The 25,990-nt window shown below is 39.6% G+C and overlaps 2 protein-coding genes across 2 annotated transcripts in view; both read right to left on the minus strand.

The window, feature by feature from the left end:
* LOC114060787 (histidine-rich glycoprotein-like) overlaps positions 1–9,358 on the minus strand; it is a 10,094-nt gene extending 736 nt beyond the window's left edge. The window contains exons 1-7 of the mRNA XM_027890586.1: positions 9,064–9,358; positions 5,491–5,598; positions 4,414–4,501; positions 3,729–3,895; positions 2,427–2,543; positions 857–943; positions 9–242 (exon numbers count right to left, since the gene is read on the minus strand). Coding sequence (XP_027746387.1) covers positions 9–242; positions 857–943; positions 2,427–2,543; positions 3,729–3,895; positions 4,414–4,501; positions 5,491–5,598; positions 9,064–9,261 — 999 coding nt within the window. The 5' untranslated portion in view covers positions 9,262–9,358. The remainder of the gene's footprint in view (positions 1–8; positions 243–856; positions 944–2,426; positions 2,544–3,728; positions 3,896–4,413; positions 4,502–5,490; positions 5,599–9,063) is intronic.
* Positions 9,359–15,425: 6,067 nt separating this feature from the next.
* On the minus strand, positions 15,426–25,118 carry LOC114060798 (fetuin-B-like). The gene is made up of 7 exons (XM_027890600.1): positions 24,782–25,118; positions 20,401–20,511; positions 18,890–18,977; positions 18,219–18,385; positions 17,421–17,534; positions 16,419–16,502; positions 15,426–15,954 (listed from the first exon to the last, which is right to left on the minus strand). Exons 1-7 carry the CDS (start codon positions 25,001–25,003, stop codon positions 15,538–15,540), a joined length of 1,203 nt encoding a protein of 400 aa, XP_027746401.1. The 5' UTR covers positions 25,004–25,118; the 3' UTR covers positions 15,426–15,537.
* Positions 25,119–25,990: the final 872 nt, after the last annotated feature.

Raw genomic sequence — 25,990 nt, forward strand, 5'->3', positions numbered from 1 at the left:
GGATGGGGGTGATCTGGTCCATGAGGAGGAGGGGGAGGAGGAGGAGCAAGTCCTTCATGGCTGTCTTGATCTTCCTTGCTGAAGTTGTGGTTATGCTCGGGGTCTTCAGGTCTGGGTTGAGAAGAGGGTGGACATTCATGTCTGTGATGATGTCTATGATGATGTCTGTGACCAAAATGATGACGAAAATGGGGATGTCTGTGTGGTTTTCCACCTTTGCCTCTTCGCCCAAAGCCAAGCTGCTGTTTATAAAAATACCAGGGGAGGAAGTATTAAGTCAGGTGTTGCTAGGACAGTGATGGGAAGGAGAGAGGTGGGAGTTAGTAGGTCTGCGTTTGTAGCTCAAATGATCTTTAAGGAAAAAAAGGTGCATTTTTTTCAAGATAGAAGAGAAGGAGTAGATGAAAAAATGCCAAATTACTGAAAATCTTCTGGAAATACTACACCATATCAAAATTATATAACCAGCTGAGAAATATTTGTGACAGATCAAAACAAAACCACACTAAAGTACCTCTTGTAATATAAACTGTAATACCAAATATGATAAAGATCATCTCCCCTCCTCTTGCTTTCTAAAATTCCTTTGAACGTGTTTGCCAGTCTTTACTCTCTTAAACTAAGCCAAGTGATTGACCTGAGAGAAGACTTGGAGGGATTAGTAGTGACAGCTCAATTCTAATTCATCTTCTGATTGACCTCAAAGGTCGGTCTGTCCTAAGATGATGCATCACATCCAGGCGGTAATAAATTGGCATAAACAATTGTTACAATCACCTGCCAGCATGGACTAAGCGAGGTTGCTGTAACCTGCACAAGAATAAACCTGGAGACATGTCCACAAGTGAGTACATACCCAGGGATGGTAGATTTCACAACTTATATCTGTTCCATCAGGTTCATCTGCATCACTGATCACTCTCGCCGTGCAGAATCCCATGTGCTAAGCAAAAGAAAAGCAAAAAAGAACTGCAGTGCACATCTGGGTTCTTGTGATGGAGTTAACAGAAGCTACTGACAGTTGCACGTTTTACGAGTGAGGCTGGTTCCCTCAGCACCTGAGTGTGTTCACATAGCTTAGCTAAATCCTGAGCTTTCTGGCCAAGGCTTTCTAGCAATTAATAATGATTCAAATATGTGCCATTTTTGAGGGTTCTTGACCGTGATGACCATTTTGCCATGAGCATCCAGAGGGCTTCTACTCCCCATCTTACTTCTCTTTTGAAGTCTAAGAAACTGGCCAGCTCCTGATGCCTCCAAAGAAGAGACTCACACTGTGAGTGATTGATTTGTATTCCCTTTTTTTGTCTTTGCTTGTCAAACACATGTTCAGATAGTGCTATCCTGAAATTTTGCTAAATTCTCAAAACCTGTCACTGTGTAGCTGTGCTGTTTCAGCCAAAGTTCAAAGCAGAACTTTTTTCCTTGTTTTAAAAAATAATTTATTGTAACTTTTTAGCATTTCTTCCCTTAGCATCCTGTTTGCCGTGACTTTCTCCTGCTGTCCAGTCGTTGTGTGTGGAATTGCTCATATGAAAGAGCACAAAACTCGTATGAGGGTTTCTGTGTATGCTACCTCTAGTGAATGCTTTATCTTGATATATGTTTGGGCCATTAGTAGCCCATTATGATCAATGATTAAAAATGTTACTGGCATTTTACACGCACAGCAGAGGGGGCAGCACTGGGAACAGAATTCAAACCCTCTATGGCCATTTCATTTTGTGCTTCATTGTAGTGAACTTGTGACTCTGCTACCAGTTGTATCACAATCTTTTTCAGCCTTCTGGGGTATACAAAGTCAGAGAGGAAGATGGATGCAAATAAAGCAGAAGTTTTACATGATTTTTTCTATGTTCTTGTTTCATTCCTTCAATTTACTTTCTGGGAAATAATTTATTCTGAAATTATGAGACCTTGCCTAGCTTGGTGTAGACTATTGTGGTAATGGGAAAGTGGGGTGAGGAGAATACTTTGGTGGTTATCTGCAGACAAGCTTGATTTATATAATCTACTCTCCATTCCTCTGCAGCAGAGGAGAAAAAAGTAACCCTGAGCTTACTGGGATGCCATAAGACATGCATATTTTTCAGCATCTATGACTCATATTAGTGGAAAAGTTTTTATGAACATAGCATGAATGATTTGCTAGGGATTGGCCACAGTTTGAATGCAAAAGCCAGATACAACCTGAAAAGCTCTAGGCCTCTAACATGCCAGAGTCCAGTTACATTTAGATTTGAGAGCTCAACCTGTCTCCTTATAAAATAAAAAGAAGCAGCTGTAAAATTAAGATCTGGGCTTGGGCGTCCTGGACCTTTAATTTTGAGTGTGGCTTGATGGTTATAAGAAACATTTGGAAATATATTGGTAAATCTTTCTGGTCCCACCCATTGTATCAGTTCTTATTCTAAGACTTTACTTACAGCGTGCCAGTCATGGAGAAAATCACATCCCAATGCCTGATCTTCTTGCTGCACAGTTTCAGAACAGTTTGTCTCCTTTATAGAGAATCCTAAAATGTGACCTTCCCGGGAGGCAGTCTGAAACCAAGAAGTCAAACAAGAATTGGTAACTAGGTGTATTTAAAATCCTGTAATTTTCAAAGCAACCATATTTCATCTTGTCAAAATCCCATCGAGGTCACGCTTTCCTTTCGTGTCCTGTTCAAGTGTTCGTACAAATACACATATTCAGTGAGGAAAACAGGTTAGATACTTTATACCTTACTTTCCTCACACCCTCACAAGTTCCAGGGATGCTTACTTTAATTCTGTGTCTAGTGTGTGTGTGTTATAAAACCTGTTACTTTTACAGCTTGTGTTTTTAGGCGGTGATGTCCTTAGAGTCCTCCTGGAGCTGAACTGCTGTTCCTGTGAAAATAGAGAGATCTACTGGATGGCAACCACCCCTTTCCAGTGATGAGGGTGCAGAGTGCTGATGTTAATTTGGAGTGAAACCTGTGAGACTATTGCTTTCTCTCATGGCAGGGGCATTATTCATAGAGAAGGCATTACTCCATATGAATATGGGAGAAGGCCTTTGTGATCCTATTAAAATCCATAAGGAGGTGTTTCATTTTAATTCCAACTGTAACAGTACTTTATTTCAAGTCTGTGTTAAAGGTGTCCATAGCATGTGTGCACACACAAGTTTCACTACTTTAACTAAACTGGTTAAAAGTGGATGCACATACTTTATGGTATAGTTTTTTATTGTAATTCACAGTTTCTGAGTGTTAGGCAGTCTGTTCCAATCCAGTGGTACAATCTAAAGTGTCAGTGTAGCTGAAAACAAAGTGTTTGGGGAGAAATACATGAATCCAGGCAATCTGGAAACAGCCATTTGCTAAACAGGAGTGGGGGTATATCCTGCATGGGGTACAGTGTGGGACACTGTCAGGTTTCTGAGCAATATTAAAAGCTGCAGGGAGGTGAGGTTGGCATGCTGTAATTTAGGCAGTTTCCAACATCAGGATGTGTTATGGGAGGGGCTGTGGGACTTCATTACAGAGCTGTCCTGAGCTGACACATTGTCAGAATGACCCTGTGCTGTTTCAGTAAATGTCTCCAATATTTACCACCAAAAAATTTTGGTGATGTGAGGGTTATATTTCAAATCAACCAAGGGATAAGTCGTCATGTTGACATCACTCAAATATGGAGTTATTGGAACTGCTCACCAAATTTGGTAGTTTATAAGTAATTCTAGGACAAAATGCCACTTACCATCTTTAAAACCCTTTCAACTTTGTCCACAGCGAAGTAGTTTGTGTGGTTACTCTCGATCTTGAATTTCCTCAGGGCCTTTGTAGCAATATCTTTGTGTTGCTCTGTGACTTCTAAGACTTCAATTTTCACAGGACAATCTTTGCACTCTAATAAATCAGGTGGAACTGTAAAAACAGAGGATTTACTAATATTGCAATGGATATTAATACTCTTGTGAGCGTGCCTGTGCTTTTAGTGTGAACTTATAATGAGAAATTGAAATGCAGCATTTCTTTGGAAGTGAAATACCTGTCCCTCACTCCACAAATATGGATTTGTCTTGTAACATGAAAAAAACCCAAACCCATGAAAATGAATATTCTTATAAATCTTTTAGCTCCACCTTAGAGTCTTACTGGCCCAGATGGGCATTCTTTCCAAGTTTACATTTGTTCTGATATTCATTATGATGTTTTGGTGGACTGGAATGGTGATATCATCTGACATCAATAAAGTCTGGTTTAGAAGAGCAGGGTAACCTTAATTCTATTACTCATTCTTAACATTCCATTTGAATTATCTAAAATATGAATTGCAAGCAGATGAATGAATCTGTTACGGTTCCCCTATACTGGTGGTGCACAGGCTTTGGTACTAGGGCTGGTTTGAGGTATGCATTGGCTTACAACAGTGGTTATTTTACCTGGACTTAATGTACAATTAAATCCATATAGCTGAGGTTTCTTCAGCAGATGGTTTGTATATGTGATAATCTTACACTGCCCAAAGTCCTGAGAGGAAAAAAGAATACATGATTATTCATAATACATGATGTTATTTTCACTGGATTTAATTGGATGTAGGTGATCATAGAAATTAAACCTCTTTTTAATGTGCAGTGCCTCCAAGAATAACAGATGTGGTCATTAATGGAATGTTTGATCTGGTACCACTCAAAATTTGTCTTCAGATAAAATGGGATCTCTCTTTACAAGAGCCTTTATTTTAATTCTCAGAGTGCACGACTGAGTAGACAATGGAAAACTGAACCAGCCTTCTCAGCCATGCTAGTACTTATTTACAGTGAGATAATACTAGTTAACAGGGGAGATGAGGATGTTGGGTTCATAAACCTTTATCAAAAAGTGGAGGGACCTTTTCTTCCTTTTCCCCATCTTAAGAAAAAGAGTAAATGCCTTCTCTTCTCTCCTCGTGGCCTTCCTGCTTTGTCCTTTGTCATAGTAACCAAACTCTCCTATTTAAACAAAGTTTTGGACTGGGAGTTCTCATCCCAGCCTGCCTCATTGGACTGGAAAAAAAAGAAAGGGCAAGTATTGCTGTATATCACTCGTGTACTGACACCACCAATATTTCACATTGTCATACCACGAATGCTGTGACAGAAAACTGACAAAATACACCGCTGGTATTTCTGGCTCATATACTAGGAACATGCTTAAAAAATAATTTCCAGTGCCCTTTAGTTGTCAGCAAATTGCCCTTAAAACATAAGTTCTGCTACAAGCAGTGGAATGTGGAGGATAGTTCCTTTGAGACTACTAGTTAAATAAAGCTACACTTATTTGAAGAGTCACCCCCTTTCCAATCCTTTAGCTTATGTTTAACAACTCTAGAATTAAATAGATTTTATTTTAGAGTAAACCATATTAAAGCCCAGTCTTCACTTGGAGGTTTTGTGACACAAATTTCTGGGCAGCTCAGATGAAGATCAAGTTAATGAATTATTGGTGTATGACTCAGTGCGGGTACCATTACTTGCCATGGGATAAGTATCACTGTATTCACAGGACTCCCAGTGTTTTCTGGATAAGACAGGGCATTCGGTTTCCAGCACATCCAAAGTTAGGTAGAGGACTGATGAATTTCCCTGGAAGAGAAGCGCAAGTAAAAAAGAGTTTGTAGATGAGAAGTTTGATCTGAGAGAAACTTTTTTTAACGTTGATATGTTTAATCTTTAATGAAGCTTCTCCAGTTCTCTATGAAGGTTTTTCTGAGCTGACAAATGTAGAAAGGGTTCAGGCTGGAAAGGAACTTTGGAGGTCATCTCGCCCAGCCACTTGCTCAAGGCAAAGCTAAAACTTCAAAGTTTCAGCTGCATTCTGGGCATCACCCATACAGACGTTCCACAGCCTCTCTGGGCCATGCCAGTACTTAACCACTTTTGCCATGATTTCTTTTAGTCTTATACCTATTCAGAATTTCCCTTCCTGCAACTGTAACTGTTGCCTCTTATCCTTTTGTTGAGAACTCGTGAGAAGAGTCTGTTGTTAACCTGGCATTCATCAAATACAGAAAATGTCAGTGTTAAAAAGTTGCCATTCCCTCTTTCTGATTTTCACACAGAACACATTGTTCTATGAGGACATCAGTTGTGTAGGCAGCCAATTACATAGCTACCTCCATTTCAAATTATCTTAGTGATCAGATCCTCTTTCAGAACTTTGCTTCCTGATCAGTTTATTCAGGGAGTGATGCAACAAAGCTGTAATAATCCCTACAAAGTCAGGAGCCTTAGCTCTGAAATTCTTCTAATATATTCTGTCTCCTGAGCGAATAGGACGAAGAATTAAAATTTGAATTTGGCTGCCAGTGTAATGGGATGTGGTGCTAAGAATTTTCTGTGGCCCACAGAAGCAGTTTTTTATTTTTCTGCAGGGGAATGAATCTCAATTCACATTTGGAATGAATTATTAAAACTTCATTCAGCCCTCGTATGGACATTCAGAATGAACACATACGTATTTTATTTTGTCATTTAGATAAAAATCATGTAAAGCCCTTCAATGTGAATAAATGTCCTCAGGTTTTATGAAGTTTCATCCATTCAGGTTCTTTTTTTAGAGTGTTTCTGTATACACAAGACCTTGAGAAAGAATTGCTGCAGTCTAATGTAATATTTTTATTAGTGAGAGTCCACCAGTGTCATGTTAAGCACTAGTTTTGCAGAATGCATATATCTTAGGATTGTCTCTAATTTTAAAATAGGGGTTAGGTGGCTTGCACAAAGACATATGTTGTTTAATGACAGAATTGGGAAAAGAATATAATTGTCCTGGACACACATCCTGCCCACTGGACACATGTTTATTCTCTGCTTAGGGGTAGTTAGTGTTTCTATTTATTTTATAAATCTCAATAATTTCAAACTGCTTGTCAACATATTGGTAAAATTCAAACAGAGAGCAGAGACAGTGAGAAACACTATTTTCTGATTTGTATTTATGGAATTGCACTGAATGGAAAGGTGAGATAGTTAAGACAGTCTTTCATAAAACACTATTCACTAGGAATCCTCTAAAACTGAAATTACTAAATGTGTGATGCACTTTGGCAGCTAAACTTGTGAAATGCTAAAAAAGCCAATTCATCCCTGGCAAAGACTTATTTTCTTCAGCAGAATGTGTTTGGATTCACTAAAGCCTAAAGCAGATCTTGGGTAACGTTAAATCTGTACATCCAAATATACAGTAGAAAATTCCTCTGTTCATCTACTGGATAGCTCTTGGGGAAAAAAAAAAAGTCTTACATGGTGCCTTCTTGGTTGTTTTAAAAGCATCTTGGGCACTACTCAAGCCCAGGACTGTTCTGTTCTGGATACTTGAGTATTTTGAGCTTCTAGAACTCCCATGTAAACCCAGTAGAGATCTGGCTGCTGGGAATTGCTCTGCTTAGGTTTCTGAGGGAGCTGATGTGATAGACCTGATGCACACTATTGCATGGAGATAAGAAAAATAATGTTTTTTTTCTTTTATAAATACATACACACACACACACACACACACACACACACACACATATATATAATATCATCTTGGCAGGGAAGCAACAAAAGTTCTTGTACAATAGTGTACATGCCCAGTGTGCAGGAAACACATCTTGTGGCTTTAGATCTAAGAACATACAGAGACCTTACAGGGAGAATTCTTTGACTGTCAGGTAGATAGAAAGGTCTTTTCTGTTCTTGTATGCTCTGTGTGACAGCTGAAGCTGTGGCCCTGGACTGCGAAGACAGCAAAGTTCAGTAAGTGCATGAAAGCAAAACATAAGCACGGTAGTCCAGTGGTTATAGCATTCATCTGAAAGTGTGAATCCTCAGTGCTGGTCCCAATTCCAAGTTATGGCTCTAAAGTTTATATAGTCAATAATTGCTTAAAATGTAGAAATGCTGAGATTTTTCTGTTTAGAAACAACTATGGTTTTTGTCATTCATCCAGTGAATTTTGCATGCCTTACTGCCCAGTAGCTCCACTTCACAGGAGTTCACACACATTGCTGTGTGGCAGCAGCATTCTTCAAGGACAGGAGACTTGAGGGTTGAAATCTGAATGCAGAAGACCACTGATTCCTTCCTAGGTGAGCTCTTCAACTGCCTGGCTACTCCATAAAACTCAACGCTGTCACTCGCCACATCCTTGTCTTTGAAAAGCAAAATAGTTCATCAAGTTTTTTTAAATGGTAGCTGAAGACCTGTGGGAACCAGGGCTTTGGGTCACTTCCTGAGCTTTACTTGTCCTAGCAGGCAGTATTGAGCAGTCTCATCAAAAACTAGCCTGTTTTTCCTTTTACTGTACTGAGATGTGTAACGCTTCCAAAACTGTGTGTGTCTGGATGCAACTGCATTGCCAAGCAGCCAAAGGGTACCAGGTGCATGAGTAAATCTGCCTGTCCTTGGTCTCTTACGTGTTAGTTAAAGAAATTTTGTGTTCTGCTACTTTTTCCACTATCAGTTGTTTTGGCATTTAGGCAATCATTGAGAAAGGCTCATGTATCCTCTCTAGGAAGCAGAAATAGAAGTAGGAAGGAAAAAGGAAATGACTGCTATGGATTCTCTATCCAGCCCCTCCCCTGTTTTGCAGAGTGGCAACTGCTTCGCCTTTCTCTGCCTTTTTCCCTTCCTGCCAGTTAACCAGCTATCTCCAAAATTAGGATAATAACAAAATACTAGTCTTGCAGGATACATTGATCTAGTTGATGTTAGACGTTCACGGATTAAAGAAACCTTCCCAATATAAATGTTGAGTATAACATCTGAATTTTGAGTATAACATCTGAGACTTGACAACAGACAGGACGGATTAATTTCCAGTGCTGTATAAAGCTGTTCAGAGCAACTCTTATGCCAACACCCTGTTGGCCAAGAGAATAGAGGACATTCAGGATCGTTTGAAATCAAGCTTACATGCAATAAATCATGCACAAATGAGTACTGAGGTAGTGTCAATCACAGCTGATTCATTGAATTACATCAACATTAAAAGCAATCTTTTAATGACCTGGCTCATTATTTAAAAATCACAGTCTTGTGTAAATCAGCCTTTAAATGGATACTTACTGTATGTAGTTCATGTGCATCAGCAACACGGAACAAACCAAAAACATAACCATCTCTGCGGTGTTTGTTGACCAAATCCAGGGCCACTCCTGCATCTGTTTCAATGGTGTTACAGTCTGCAGGTGTAAAGCTTGCTTTGTTTTGGGCATTAGAACACTGCAGTAGTGTTAGAAAAAAAGCTGAAGCTAGGAGCAGCATTTTGTTTGCAGTTTTAGGTCACTTCTGCTCATGCCCTGATAAAGCCAGCAGTCTGCTTTTAAATCAGAACACTCCACCAAAGTTATAAATTAATGCTAAAAGGGCATGGTTTGATATAATTTAAGTGTCATGTCAGACAGTCATTGCCTTGACCCTGGATTAACATTTGCAAACAGCAAGTAAATGATTATATAGTGATTTAGCAGATTTTGAGGAAAGTGGGCCTAATAATATTCTCTGGACTACTCATCAAAGGGCCGGTTTGAGATTCTTTATGCAGGCATTGTGCAATAATGCTTTACTAAGAAAAGTACTTATTCCAACAGGGAATGAGCCTGGCAGTAAGAAGGCCCAATTTATGGTGCAGGTGTTACATAATCTTGGTCTTCTGTTTAGTATTAAAACAGTTGAACAGAAAATATGCTGAAATGTTTGTGGTCAAATTATGGGTCTGTCCTTATCCTTGTTTTTACAGATCCTTACCTAGCAGGGAACTAGTGAAAGGGAAACAAGGGAATCACCCAGAGTTGGAAAAGGGATAGAGGTCACTCACAGGTCTGTAGTTTCTATGTGAGTACCTGCTACTCTTCCAGCTCAAGAAAATTTGGAGCAGACTTCTATCAGCTTTACATCATTTCAGACTGGTACACAGAAAGGGACTGGCTTAATACCCATAATCCAGGCACGTCATGAAGTGATATAAAGTTGCCTTTGCATTCTCAATCTGAGCAGTTTTTTGTGCTCTTTGGCTGTAGCAGCCTTCATAGACTTCTTTAGAGAATTGCTGGTTTTGTGGTTTTTTTTTTTTGGTTTTCATTAAAATAATGCAGTACAATATTAAGATTCATACCTTTCACAGGATACACCAGCATCCTCTGCTATGCAGAAAGGAGGAGATGCTGTCTCATTGTATTCAAAATCTTTTATTCAGGATAGTTTAAGACATCAGTAATTGCTTGTCAGGGAGTGGCTGAAGATGGAATACAAAATTCAAACACCGAATAAGAAAATACAAAAATTCAGTGTGAGTCCAAAATGATAAGGTCAGACTCAGATGAGGAAATTTCCAAATCCTGGTTGATGTGAAGGCTGGATTAGCTTCTCACAGAAAAAGGTGCTCGTTGTATAATTGACTTGGGGGCTGGAAGCTGGATGATCTTTAAGGTCCCTTCCAACTCAAACCATTCTGTGATTCTGTAACTTGGGTTTACATGTTTGACCTTGAAGGGTTTTTTTACTTACAGTTTGAGAAACAATCAGAAATATAACGGGTAGTCATCCTCGACCATTACCTCATTTCATTAACCCTTGTTTTAAAAAATTCCACTTTTTGGCACCTCTGATGTCTAAGAAATCATGTTTCAAAATGCATTGAGCTGAAGCAGTGGATTTCTTTTATAGTTCAGGACACAGTTAACAGTTCTCTTGTAGTAGAAAAGCTAAATGGAGCATCTTACAATATTAGAACCAGGGGAGCTCAAAACTAGCACAAATCAGCTGAAAATGGATACAAACAGTCCCTCTGCAATGGGTGGTGAACTTGTGGAACTTGTTGTCACAGAAAGATCTGGAGGCAGACACAATCAGCAGGGGCAGAAATTGGTTAGGATAGTCCATTGGCAGCTGGTCATTCCATGGATCCTAGAAGGGCTAAGCAGAAAAGTCCTCTTTAAAGTCCCAGGTACAACGATTCTGGGCACTGGAAAAGTACAAGGGGAATGGTTTACATAGAGGGGCAGGTTGTGTGTTTCTCCTAAGCACAGTTGTCTTTTGCCATTGTGAGAGATGAGTACTGGGGTGGTTGTACCACTGTTCTAATAAAATAGGACATTTCTTTTGGTTTTGCTTTTAAAATGTTCCATTATAGTAATTCAGAATCTCTTCTGTAGGATGGACAAAAAGCAGTGAAATAAGTGCTGTCTAAATAATCAAAGACATTTGAAATACATCTCATCAGTTAAAAATAATAGTCACATCACTGCTGTGTTCCAAATTGCACCTCAATTCATTCATTACAATACTGGTTAATTTTTTCAAATGGGCAGTCATACTGAAGAAAGGCATTAGATTAGATAATTTATAACATAATTCCCTTAGCTGTCTGTTGTTTACAGATTGTTTGTTCTTTTTTTTCCTCTTTTGTTCTGGGCTGTTCATTGTGACACTGATCATTTCCTTGGCAGTAGCTTATGTATGTTTTAAATATAAAATAGAAACGGTCTGAATAAACAGTGGAAAATATACAATTTCTGCAAAACTGACTGTAGAAGTAAAGTAAGATTCTGCTCGCACTCTAGAGAGTTTTGTCCTTGATTTCTTTGGAAAAGAAAGATTGAACTCTATTATTAAAGTACTGCATGGACAAGCACTCCAGGCACAGTAAGAGCAGTTAATTAAATATTGGTTGTATTTAAGTCAGTATAATGTGTTTTTATCACTTCTCCTCCAGTTTGGTATTTTTTTTAAAAACTTACTTTGTTTTTATATGTATTACTTGTAAGTTTTGTGTGTTGCTTTAATGAAGCCATCTCTGTAAACATTGCTGGAAGGAATAGGAAGCTGTATCCAAACATGGCATTTCTCATGAGTAGCTTATCAAAACCTTGTTTATGACTTTTACCAAGGCTTGACTTGCAACAGTAAGAGGTGATCCACATTCAGACCTTAAGGATATGGTAATAAACATCCATCCTAACCCTCTCCAGAGATCTGGGAGAATACATCAAAAAGAGGCTTATCTTCCCCACTTGAAAAACAGCATATGAAATGCTTAATAAATAGAACTTTATTCTAGGGGAATAGGAAAAGGAGAGCTGACACATAAAAGAGATAATATGCAATAAGCAATTACTCTTTCGCTAAAGTACAGCCATAACAATTTACAGCTATCCCTGATTTCTTGGGGGGACAGCTGCTATGAGCAGACTGTTCTCTGCTTTCTGTGGGAGCTCTGCTCTTTAAAATCTATTTGGTTGGCCAAGGATGAGTGTAGGAGAAGGACAGTCAAGAAATCTAAACAAATACATAGCCAACATATGCATAAATAAGCCAGAAAATCTTCTTCAGTACCCTTTTAATATTACTGCCTTTTTTTTTTTTTTTTTTTTTTTTTTTTTTTTTTTTTTTTTTTTTTTTTTTTTTTTTTTTTTTTTTTTTTTTTGCATTCCTGAGGCCTCAACTGTATTCCAAGGTAAAGCCTTGATAATATCTGATAAAAATGTCAACAGTCCTGGAGGTCATTGACCACTGGTTATCTGTGCCTCAATAAAAAACACTGTCCATGTGAAACTGGAATGCTGGGAAATAAATATCAGACCAGACTTTAGCTGGACATTGCCCAGATAGCAAGATATTAATGCATGATATAATATCATAAGATCAGTGAGTGCTGAAAAACTGTGAAACAAAATTGAAAAGTGAATAGAGAATTCCACCCACTTCTCATCTCCAATGACTGTGAAGGGCTTCCTGGTGTTACTGGCCTGTTCTCTGCTGGACAAGGAGAAGCAGCACTTAACAATTCAGTCCTGGGAGAGGAGAGAGCATTTGGGGTGTGACTGGATGGACACAGGTGATACTGCCACTGCTTTGCTCAGATTGACTTGAAGCTGAGACCAGGCCAGAAGATGGAGAGCTTTGGCACTACCTGGGCATGTTTTTAAGAGGATTTGCTGCAATCCTGTCTCGTAGAGTCAATGTGTGGAGGCCAGACACAGTGCACCCTGTGCCCTTATCTGCCCATGTGGGTGTGCTGGAGGGAGAACACTGCAGTGCTGCCCCACTCACAGATGGGCATAAATCTGCTGAATCAGCAGCAGGATTTGAATTCCTGATGACTAAACATTACCAGCTGTTAATAATATCACTGCCATATGGGACTGCCGCAGTATCCAGGTACATGTCCTGAGGACAAAGGAAATACAGAAACCGAACAACTTCAGTCTCCTACTTGCGCTTCAAGAATTTAATCTTAGACATCAGCACCGGGACTCAATTATGGTAAACGTTAGCAGTGGCCTCGATGGCACTGAAACTGCGTAGGGGACTCTGTGCTGGACCAGCCACAGCAAATAAAGGCCAAATAAAGATCCTGACTCTGCACTGACCACTGGTGCTTTGTTGATCTGCACTGGGGATACAGTTACTGCTCAGATAAACACCCCTTCTGTGTTTCTTTTTAAATTTATTTTTAAATTGGAGAACTCTTTGAACCCAAATTCCAGATCTGAGCTGGAGAAAATATTGATTCAAATGTCATTTCTGAGCCTCATCTGAAGAACAGGCTACACAGTATCCAAATGGAATACTCAAAACTGTGGATCCTCACTTTTTGATGTCCCCTGTAACTCCCCTGCTTATGTTCTACACAATTGTGCTCCAGTCGTGTATGTTCATATAAGCCTCAGTTGTGTCATTAAGCTCATGGAGCCTCACTGAGATTAGAATCAACGTGGAAACAGTTAACAAAAAGGAGCATGTTCTAAAACAGCTGGAATGGGAAATGTGGTGATTAACTGAAAAGAGGGGGGAAACTAGCATTTTGAAAATCCCCGGAGGGTGACAGGCTGTTACCCCAGTGCCCTGCCCTCTGGTGCACCAAAGCCAGCTGTGGGTGCTCTGTGTGAGGACATGGAGCAATGCCTGGTGCCCCCAATTTTGGCAGATGGCAAATCAGTGATTCCTGTGCAGGGAGGTAGAACACACTGGTCATGTTAGAGGAACCTGAGCTGGAAAAAGTGAAACTTCCCCAGGGAAAAACAAGGTGCTGTAATTCGGTGATTTGATAAAAAGAGGAATGCTGACACAGCCTAGAGCTCCTACTGCGGTAAGAATTGGATAGAATTTGAGTTTTAGGATTTTTGGAAAACTACCCAATTTGGAATGTATTTCTACTCTGAAATGAATGAAATCGAAATATATTGAAATTTCTCATTATGTGGGATTGAAATGGAATAATTTCTGGCTCAGTTGATGTGTTTCACACATCATGTTTTGGCTTTTTTTAATCTTTAAACCAATTAGATTTCTCCTTTATATCAAATTTATGTTTATAAGGGTTTTGCAAAATGAAAAAGCAAACATAGTTGTCGTGAATATAACTCCATACAGTATTTCAATATTATTTTTTCCTCACTCAAAATAAAATAATACTTTTCTTTAGATCTTATTTATAGTAATAAAATAATACATTTTAATTGAATTGCATAATGCCAGGATTCTTTGACAAAACCATAATTTTTTGTTGAAAGGCTCTTTAAATGGAGAAATTATGCAGGATCTCTAGGGATGGTAGAGTATCATAAAAGCTTCAGAAACAATAATATTTTATTGATTTTGTTTTGAACAAATGGTTTTACAGATCTGGTGGCAACTAGAGAAAGGCTCTGTGGTCTCATACGAGCCCCGTAATTATTGCAAATATCAGTGTACTCCTGGCCACAAATTACATTTCTTTCCTATGTTCATTCTTTTTCTTCTTCTTGTCTTCTCATTTATTTATATTTGTTATTGTCAGTACTATTACTATGTCTGACTTCAATGAAATTGATTTTTCTTAGCTACAGGCTGTGGAATGTCCCTGTGGTTTTTATTATAAAGCAGTTAATATGGCCTATCTCAAGAAAGAATTAAACTGATTTTGTAAATCATCTTTTTTCCTGCACAGCAGGGTCAGTAAAGCATAAGAATCTGAGTAGCCTGGGCTTGGTTCTCCAGCAGCCAGAGCTACGTGCAGAGCTTTCACTTGTGGGTACCCTTTTCCATGTGCTTTAAGTGAGGGTGTAAAGCACTGGGAAAATAATAATCTTTCTTGAGATCTTCTCTGGAAGATAAAAATATGGGCTAAGCTCATCACATTATAAATAAGAAGTTAACCCACAGAATAACAAAACCTCTCACTGGTGTGACTCTCTGAGGACCCTGAGAGCATCTCCCCTCGGGGAGGATTGGCTGCCAGGGCTCTGGCATATTTTTTTCTCTGATGCCTTTGGGCTGTCTCATCCCTGCAAGTTCTTCTACCCTTCACAATTACCTTTCCTTCATCCTCTTCCTGATGGGAGGCATTTGAGAATTAGAAAGCAAACTACTTTTTTTGGAAAATGCCCCAGCTAAATTTCTTTTTCTAATCTCTTCTTGTGCTTTCTTAAAACTGAAAATTCCAAAGATGAAGACTGTGATAAGCAATTTATTTACTTGAGGATGTTACACAAATTGAAAGACTGGGTTGCTACTGTAGCTGTTATTTTGTTACAGATAGCTGAGGTGGTTGGATGCTGGCTAGGCTGTGGTAGGCTTTCTAGTTATCAAAGGGTGAAGGATGCCATCCATCTGCTTTGCTTCTCCTGGGCATGAGTCTGATAGAGAAGGTTCTTCAGGAAAAGGGAGAATAACTGGTCCGGTGACTGGTTTGGTCAAGTCTGGTTTGTTTACTTGAGTCTTTTCTTCATCACAACTGGGTGTAGATCCTACAGCCTTAGGTGGAACTGGCTTTCCATCTTTATGTTCATTTTGACTTTCTCTTAAGCTATAGAAACTGATGTCCTCCTTTGAAGGGGGTAGAATTTTAACCCAGCCCACTGTTTTTTCCAGATGTGGGGAGAAAGGATCAGCTTCTGAATGGGAAGCTTGTTGATTCTGGCTGGATTTTCCAGGTGTCTGATTAGCTTCCTGTTTCTCCTCTTCAGTGGTAGGATCCTAAATAACAAGGAATAAATATTATCTATATTGAAGCTCTTCCAAATCCTTTCAGATATAATCACCCGTCACACTAAGGATCTGCTGCAAATCCAGTCTGTCAAGACCAGCTGCTGAACAGAAGCTCAAAGGATAGACAGATAGAAATACTTCTTGTGCCAGGGGAGATGGGTGCATGAAACTTGGGTAACTACAGTTATTGCCCCTTGCATTCCTTTTGTGATTTGCAATTTCTTTGTAGAGCATTCTGGACACATTCTGTATGATTGTCTCTGTTGCCTTTTATCCCCCCAACAGCAGTCTGCTCGATCACAAGACAAATTTCTTCCTGATCTGACCTTATCACTTCCTTGGAGCACATCTCTTTGTGAATGAGAAAACTTAAAAATGGGCTTTCAAATGTTCAATAGTTGTTTTGTAAAGGGGTATTACTCTTGCAACATTAATGTTAGATTAAGAAATACCTGCTGACTGTAGATTTCACAGGATACTGTGACAAACTTTTCCATGCGACTGTTTCCTACAGAGCCTTTGCAGAATCCGATTTGCTGGAAGAAGAAAATACAAGCATTTTTTCACATTGTAGCATTGATACTAAGCTCCTATCTTGTAAAGCAAGTGATTATGAAAGGCTGAATAGTTATAGCTTCTAAGTGTATTTGTAGGGATAAACAGCTTGGGCAAACTTTTATTTTGGGATTGGCAATCTTACGAAGGCAGGCAGGGTTTTGAAAAAGGCTTTGTGTTTGCAAAGGAGGGTTAGGTAACACAATAGTAAAAATAAGCTGGCCACTTAAGGCCAAACTACAACAGCTTGCTTATGTTCTGCTGCAGCAAAATATCCCTATGCAGGCAAGTTGCGTATGGAACATAATATCATTTTCCACACAAAACCAATTTCACACAATACTAGTAAAAGAAACCATGAAAAAAATGTTGTTTCTAGTAGTTGTGTTTGTACTGGGCTGTACATGCCTTGGATCTCAGTTAAGATGGAGCTTGAAATGTTATCTCTTGACAACATGCCCATTTAGTCCTCCAGATTCTCATAGAATTTTTTCCTTAGTTCCTAAGTGCTTTCCTTAGCTTGACCTAATTGTAGTATGAATATACTACTTATATGTTGTTTGTGATTTATTATCTGTGTCTGTTTCCTTGGAAGAAATCCTTAAGAGCCATTCAGTTTTGTAAGGTGACGGCTACCTCACCTTTCCCTGGATGGTATTTTTTTCTCTTTTCTTTGTTCATGGATTTCTAGGTCAGAATTCAGAACTTTTACTGAAATGTTTTCTCTATTCTAAAGCAGTCTGTAGAGCTGCAAGACAGGAATGAGCTACAATCCATAAAAAGGTGCCTGTGGGTTTTGGTTCTTGTCTGCAAAGAGCCAAGGTTATATATATGAAGTATTCACTGAGGAGTCAGAGTATCTGGAAAAGAGGCGTTTATACAAGGGAAAAAGTACTTACAGCTACTTCCGATGGAAGTGGCTCACACTTGGAGATGTCAGCAACTGTGTCCTTTTTGGAGCAGGATGTCTCCTGAATTAAAAACTCTACAAAATATGCAGGACCAACGACCCACTGTAAATGAGAGGCCAGTGGCAATTAGACCTTGTGCATGTGTCAGGAAGAATGAAGAATTCTACTGACCTTGAAATAGATGTGAAACTCCTGCTAAGTCTGGAAGGAGCAGGTTATACTTGGGGCATTACTGTTAGTTGTGTTACAGGAGAATTTTTTTTTTTTTTTTGCCAGTGCTGCTCTATTGCCTGGTCATTTTTTACTTCTTATATATGCACAGTAACTCATGGATTAGCTATAGGTGAAGTGAGTTTGGTTTTCATCATAAGTTTAGCATCCATGTAGAACTACATATCCAAATACCCTCTTCAGTGCCTTGTTCATAATTTCTGGCTGTTTTAAATGAACAGGATCAATTTACTATTTCTGAAATCAGGGTTGGTAAATGGAAGTCGTGAAATGATGTATTGTAGTAATATTTAACTAAGAGGGAAAGCCACTTTGTTATCTGTACATTATGAATTTTAGAGAGACCAGATAATACTGTGGTAAACAAACAGGGCTTAGCCATGAGATCATAAACTCTCTGTTAGTCTAAAGTTAATTTTAAACCATTCTGCATAAAAGTATTCTCTCTACTATGCAGATACAAAATCAAAACAATCTGTAAGACGTAAAAAATCACAGAACAGGAGGATCCACACTTCTTGAGGGCTGAAACAAGTGAGATGAGCCTTGGCTTACCTGCATTGAAGCTCTTGTGACATTGAGGACAGAAAAATAATGAGTTTGTTCACTCTCTTTGTTGAACTTGGCAAGACTTTGAACAGCAGCATCCAAGTATTCGGGCTTAGTTGTACTGTCATCAACTGGGCAGTCAGGACATACTGACCAAATATATCTGGGTGGAACTTTTTATTCAAGAGAAAAAATGTCATTAGAGAAGGCAGAAGCATAAGAGCATGTTGATAGGGGAGGTCACTATAAATGCCCCTACACCCCCAACCCTACCCACTTGTCCTCCACTCCCCTGGACTACAATATGTAGTTTTCATCCCTCAACGATTTTGAATCTTTATGTATTTGCAGACCCATAAAAATGTTGCAGTGGAGGCAGAGACACTGAAGGAAAAGGTTCAGTCTGTTGACAATGGGCTTGCTGTTTTTACTTGCCTTTCATAAACCCATAAAAATGCTTTTTGGTTCAGAGGGTAAATGCCTACATAAAGAGGTTAAAATAGTTATTACTGAACTGCTCTGAGCTGCAGGACCTCACTGGCCTTATGATCACTGACTTGAGAAAATCAGGGAAGCTGAAGCTAGAGTGGTGTCATAATTACAATTAAAATTTAAAGTAATGCCATTTGACAGAGTGTTTTTCCAGTCCTTTAATAAAGAGTGTGTTAAAGACATACCTGGTTGTAAAGTGCACTCATAAGTATTCAGATGAGAAATATTTCTTGCCTGATTAATGTAGATAATGGCTTTGCATTGACCATAAACCTGAAACAACATAAAACAATTAATGTTGCACCCTTTGCACTAACCATGTAGTACCTAGACAGTGAGTGGGTAATTTTCTTCTTGCAATCATGAAATTCTTTTCAAGACAAAAGTTTTGTTAATGCTCAAATGACAGTGAAGCACATTTCTAAGCATCTCCTTTAGAAATAAAGGAGATTATTCCCTGGTGTAATTCTGAGCTCTGCAGGTGCAGTGACTGTCTGCAGGGTGGCCTACACAGGGCCACTCTTCTGGCAGCTGAGAAGTGCCCAAGTGTCCCAGAGTGCTTTCCCTGGCCAGGCCCCCGCCCTGGGAGCTGTGTCTGTGTTTAGAACCGAGAGAGCTTAGACCTGGAGATCAGCTCAGGATATCTGGATCCAGTCACCTGTCTTCCACCTTCCCTCTTTCCTCTATAACCATAAGGAAAGTGGAAGGAAGGACCCTGAATCAGTTTTGTGGCACAGTAGGGTCACCCTTACACAAAAAACCTCTGACTTTATGGCAGAAAAAATACTGGCCTATCCACTGGGCATGTATATTTAAGAGTTGAAAGTGTATTCTCCGAGAGCTTCTTAAATATTGCTACCTGTGTGATCAAGGCCTCTGGACATATATTTCTTGGCTCCACTGAAGCCATATTGACCACATAGGCTTTGCACCCTTTCCTGCTGAAAAAGCTATAAGGAAAAGTGAGGAGAATCCTTTTTTTTTTTTTTTTTTTTTTTTTTTTTTTTTTTTTTTTTTTTTTTTTTTTTTTTTTTTTTTTCCTAGTTTTTCATTTTAAAGCTGGAACTGATTGACCTTAGAAGCAGTCCAGGACAATGTAATCATAACTTCTTTTTTTTTCCCACATGTAACTTCTTTCTTGTCATTCTCCATTTTATAAGTTTTTTTTTTCACTTCTTCAGAATCATTTTGGTCACCTGTGGCAACAGTCTTAGACCACTTTCTGTCTTTGCAGCTTATCTTGCTGAGCTTTCCTTTTTCTCCTTTTTTAGTGCAATTTTTGCAAAGTTGTCAGAATAAAAGTGGAATTAAACTAAACCAAAAATCACATGTTATATAAAAGTGAGTTTCTTTTATTCCCTTCTTGACAGGCTGTCTTTAAAATAAACTCTTACAAGGTTGCTATAAAAAGTAAAACATTATTCTAAATAGGGTCCTAGTGTGGCTATTTAGTTCAGTCTGCTTATTAGCTCTGGTTGAAAACTTTCTTTTAATTTTCATTTTCTAAAATAAATCTTACCAGTCTATAAACTGATGAAAAGGTACAGAGTAAAACTGTGGACCTTAAAAAAATGGGGTTTGATTTCTTCTAAACTCTGGTGCCCACTAAAAATGCATGTGCAGGGATTTTGCTGTCATCACTAGTACCTGAGTAACCCATCACATCTGAGATCAAATAGGAAAATAAAATCCTTACAGTTGAGTGAGCAGGTCTGGTGTTACAGTTCTTCCACAGTTTTTTGCTGAGTACGTGGCATTCAGTATCTACCACATCCAAGATGAGATAGAAGACAGAACCAGTGATCTCCTGAGAACAAGAAACAAAAGGGTCACATCCCAGTTTTTGTATTGAACGAAGCAGTGACATATAAAAGGGAGAGATGGAGAAAGGGAGAACATGCAGGTGAGATGCAGAGATATCCTGAAAAGTGAACATTCTGTGGGACAAAAGTGGCAAACTGGGTGAGATTTAGGCCATGTTAGAACAGGCCTGGTGATGCATTGAGCCAGCTTTAATTAAAGAACAGCCATTTAGTCAATTTTATCCTTCTGTTTCTGGTACCAACCGGAATCCAAGAGTAAGGACTAAACATGGTGATGTTTTCTTTGTCAACTGCATTTTCTTATCAGATTTGAGTGGGAGGTTATTTTGCCTGCAATAAGAATGAGACAATAAATACCACAACTAATAAAAAACTCCTAACATGGAACATTACCAGTAGGCATTAGAAAGAGAAATATCTTATTTCTTAGAGTAGTGTCTTTTTCAAGTATGGATACTTTGCTCTTTCTGTAAAGACGTGATGGGTTTTGTTGATGCTTAAATATTCTCTCAGCTCTCAGAGAGTGCTCTGAGAGACCTTGCATATCCAGTGGGTGTCTCTGACTCACTTAAATCTTCAGTCCTGTGCTTGACTTCTGAGCCTGTGCTTAAGACTAGAAACCTTTTTTCAGTTCACTGCAGCACAGGGTGCACGAAGCAGTTCAGGCTCAACTTTTGGGCAAACATCTTTTGATGCAAGAGGAAGGAAGGACTGAAAGTACAGCTTCATATCCAGTGATTGCACCACGTGGTGCAGGAGGATGAGATGCTGCATGGTGCAGCTCCTCATTCTGCTTCCACTGTAGATATGGGTAAGCACCTTTGCTGCATATTTATCAAGGATACAGATTAGTAGGATCATGTTTTATTTATATCTTTAGTGGAAAGCTGGAAAGAGGGCAGCTGTCATTTATACATCCTAAAGGACTTAGAAGTGAGTGTTAGCTGTATGTTTAGACTGAGATTGTGCACTTGCTGAAAAGGGAGAAAAACCCAAACTGAATGAGACCAGTGTTCCTTCATCCCTGACTGATTTCACTGGTTTGTGGAGAAAACAGTAAATGGGGCAAGTCTTGTAAAAGTCTAGGCCAGACTTCTTGCAGTTTTGGCTTTAATTTTGGTTTCTGTTTAACACTGACTAAAGACAAGTCAATAGGGCATCTAAAGGCTGGAGTACTGCCGGCTTCTTTGGGTTTATACTGCTTAGAAAACTGCTAAGAGGTGTCTGTTCTGGAGTTCTGAGAAGATTGAGGGATAAAAACTATTCTGATCACATACTATAGAGATCGATGGGATAGTGATTTTATGTGAGCTCTAACATATATACCTGTAACACTAAACCCTTCAAATATAGAAGAGCAAAACTAATAAAAATAAATATAAAGAATGATCAAATTGTTTTGTTAGCTTTGTCTCTAACTTCTATTCTTACATATGCAACTTTTCATGTTTTCTATGATTTTTTTATTTTCATATTTTTTTTTCTCTATTAGTGTTCTATGAAGTAATCTGGTAATGTCTTACACTGAGCTCTCAGGGTTGCCTACACTAATCCCGAGGTTTAATTATAAGTGTCATTTTGAAGGCTGTGAAAAGATCAAAAGCTATTTTGACAAAGAGTGGCTCTGAGGTTCAGCCAGGCTGTGCACAGTGGCATGGCAGTATCCCCACACCTGGCTGCACAGACCCTTCTGTGGCAGGAACTAACCATAATTTTCTGTTTACATACAAGGTATCTAAATACCATGCTGATATGTCTCCTTAATATAATAGCTAATGTAGCTTGAATCAGTAAACGGAAAGTAAGACCTGTTAAGCAGTAATTGCTGTTCGCTGAAAATGTGGTTTTGAGTAATGCAGCATTTGGTACAAGCTTGTAACCTTAAATATATCCTCTGTTCCTGCATGAAGAAGAAATAGCTAAGAAAAAGACGTATCTTTAAGGAATCCCAGAGCTGGAACTGGTGACTTGAGCTTTCAAGCTGGTTGTTAAAGTATTTTGAGGCAAAAGTACACACACACCTCATTAAAAAAATGATCTTATCATTTGTGTTTGGTGTTAGATGGGCTTCCTGAATCATGAATATTGATTGAAGCTTGATGATCTTGGAAACACTACCTGCAACCAGGGCAGACCAAACGTATTTCTTGTTGCCTGTAGCTCTCTTGTATAATATCAGCTCTACTTAAGCAATGAGGTTATTATAAAATCTACACATCTTTTGGTCTACCTGCTTCTGTATGTATCACACTCCACTGGGGAAAGGATAATTTGGGGCTTATTTAGAGCTCAGCAGATCAGTGAAGGTTTAATCATCCTTATTTTAATTTTCATTAGAAGACCGTTATGCAAAGGCCTTTTGATATCTGCTTAGTATTGAATAAAAACTTCTATATCTTTTCTGCATTGCCAAAAAAATCCTTTCCTCAGCACTGCTGGTGCCAGGCTGCAATATGTGCTGGGCAGCCTGGGAGCCACAGGACATGTGGCAGCAGGGTGACCTGGTGCAAGGGAAAGACATGAAATATTTTGGCATGTTTTGTAATTTTGGTTAAGTGCCTGTCAGTGAAGTTAATCATGAGTACCTTGTATGAAAGCAAGCTCTGTCCTACTTGCATATAAGTTAATAGCAGATGGCTCATTAGTCTCAATTAGAGCAAAACTGAACCACAGGTTGCTTAAGGGCAGATTTGAATTTGAAGTAACTTTGAAAATTTTTTTATCCTCAGTACTGGTTAAGAAGTAGGAGAAAGGACCACTGACTGGTAAAAATCCTAAGGATTTCTTTTGATTTTTGAGAGGAATAGGAGGTGGCATAAGGATTTTACTGTCCATGAACCCCCCTGACATGGCTGAAGGATCCTTGTGTACTCAGTTCAGCAGCAGCAAAATCAGACTGAGATTGTCTGATTTGTTATTGCAATGTCTTGAAACACCTTATTTACAGGATAAGAGCATATTAGATGAAAAAAATAAGAAAGAATAAAAGTAAATTTAACCCCCAAATGGACAAAGGGTGCTTGCTCCAAAGCAGTAAGTTAAGGCTCTGGGGAATTAAGTGACAGACCAAATCACAAACAAGGGCCAAAATTCTTGTGTGCTGTGATGTGCTTGGCATACTTGAAGGAAGAGGCATGGAGATGAATGATTTACAACATGTCTGCACTCTGGGGTGGTCATAGCAGGGGCTCTCATTATTATCAGTAGGAAATAGCCTGAGGAGGGGGATCTGAATACCAAACTGCATGACTGGTGATGTGGGTTCTGGGCCAGCTCAGAGGCAGCACATGTGGTGCCTCTGAAGAGACGTGATCCAGTTGCTTATTGGGCACATTCTGTTACCTGAGCAAAGCAACCTGGAGAACACAGTGCAAAGCCCAGCATGGTGGGCATCTTCAGCTGTGAGGTCTTGGGTTGCTGGAGGCCACAGCCTGTCTGCAGAATCCATGTCCTTGTAAGGGCAGCAGGAAGGAGTGTCAAAGCCTTGCCAGTACAGATCTTTAAACATCTGGCAATGAGCCTGATTTTCATTAAGAATTCAGAACTTGGCCTTTCAGATAAGCTTATGGGAAGTGAGTGGGCCTTGCAGGGAATGTTAGTAGCATGCTTCCACAGTGCATTATCTGTTGTGGGCCTTGTGAACTCATGTCCCTAGCTAGATTCAGTAGAGTCACCTATTGTAACACAAAATAGTGATGAATTAAGCACACATCAAGAAATAAGATACTTGAGGAAATGTGAGTGATATTCCATAGGTATTTGCAGTGTATTTTTTGCACGTGAACTGGTTTCAGATTTCTTCTGGAGAGTGAGTCATCTTTTAGTGGTCTATAAAAGAATTCTGTGGTCCCAAGCAGGATGTGTTTACACCTGTTAGTGCTTACATCTTTTGTGCAAAACACACGATGACTTAACAGCCTTTGCACTCCAACTGCTCAAGGCAGTGGGAAGAAGGTGTAAAATGAAATTAAATCAGAGTAGTGGTGTTTCATATCAAATTTGAACTGATGCCTGGAGCTATTCCAGGGGCAGGCAGCAGAGAGTCATGACTGAGATTTGCTCTCTAATTGCCCCCAGTGGTGATGAAACTGTTTCTAGTGCATGAAGTTGACATGGCCCCCGGAGTCCTGTGAATGGAACTTTACATCTGCCTTTTGAAGTATTTCTTAATTCAAAATAGACATTTCTAAGCAATAGCGATAGTCGCGGGGCTCTCTGCGGGAGAAACAGATAGAGAGCAATAGGGTAACTTACCTGAGGTTGTTCTCGGGCGCTGGAAATTCGGTAGAGGCTGAGTATGTAGCCCTCTGCTCGGTCAGCGTTGATCTGGCGGAGAGCCAGGTCTGCAGCCTCCTCGACTGCCGCATCGTCGCAGCGCGGGGAGAGCAGCGCGGCCGCTGCTCCGCGGGCAGGAGGGGCGGCAGCGCAGGAACAGAGCGCCTGGATGCCGAAGAGCATCGGAACGAGCCAAACCATTCTGCTCAGGGAGCCGCTGCAGCAGATCGGACTGGTCAGTCAGGATGGAGGGGCTGAGACCCCAGTGAAGCCGCGCACTTTTGTAGTGGAGCCATGTCTCTTTATAAACTTGTGCCCCCTTTTTATTACACACTGACCATCACCTTTAAACCTACAGCTGCAACAGCAAACACTAAGTCAATGATTACAAGGTTTTGCAGAAGTGTTGTCACTCCCTCTGAGACCAGATAGCACTTTCTCCTTTTGGCTTTCCATCTCCAATTCAGACTTCACTGGGCAGATCGTGCAACTTTGGCCTTATGGCAAGGTACAAGAATACATACACAAAGCTGCTTCCTTAAGAAACCAGATTTACTTAAATAAGCTTATATGCAGGACAGGTCTGGCTCCATCTGTGTTCTGTCAGTGATCCAGCTCTTCTCACAAATAAGACAATGACAAAGGTCTCAGTAATTTGAACAGGAAATGGATAAGCCCCACAAGGTTGACTGATTTTGCCCTTTGTGTTTGTTAAACGCCAGCTGTAAACAAATATATTGACTCTATTATATGCAGTCAGTTTGGTTGTGATAGAAAGCTTGGTTTGGATTTATTCTGTGAGCATTTCTACTCAGCTGGATACCTACACATGAATGGTACCCCTTAGAGGTCTTGAAACTCCTCAAGGGTTGTGGAAAATTCTGCCTGGAGAAACTTTAGTTTGAATTGACAGCACTGTGCCTTGTGAGTAACCTGTCAGGAACTCCATGCTGGAGAAAAGGGGGAATAACTTCACAAGTGGCTGTTATCTTGAAGATCTGGAGAAGTGACAATGACCATTACTTGGGGAGGATCCCAGTGAATGCCACTAAGGGGCAATTCTGCAGTATTTCACCTTGAAGGATACTGAAAACTTGGTTACCATTTCCCTGGCCCTCATTTTCTGTCACAGGACTCTGTGATCACAGCTGTCTGCTGGAGGACACCGAGTACCTTTTGGTTTGAGGG

The sequence above is a fragment of the Empidonax traillii genome, unplaced genomic scaffold (assembly GCF_003031625.1).
Source record: "Empidonax traillii isolate 1590-97213 ecotype Southwest subspecies unplaced genomic scaffold, ASM303162v1 scaffold292:size1342341, whole genome shotgun sequence".
Taxonomy (NCBI): Eukaryota; Metazoa; Chordata; class Aves; order Passeriformes; family Tyrannidae; genus Empidonax; species Empidonax traillii.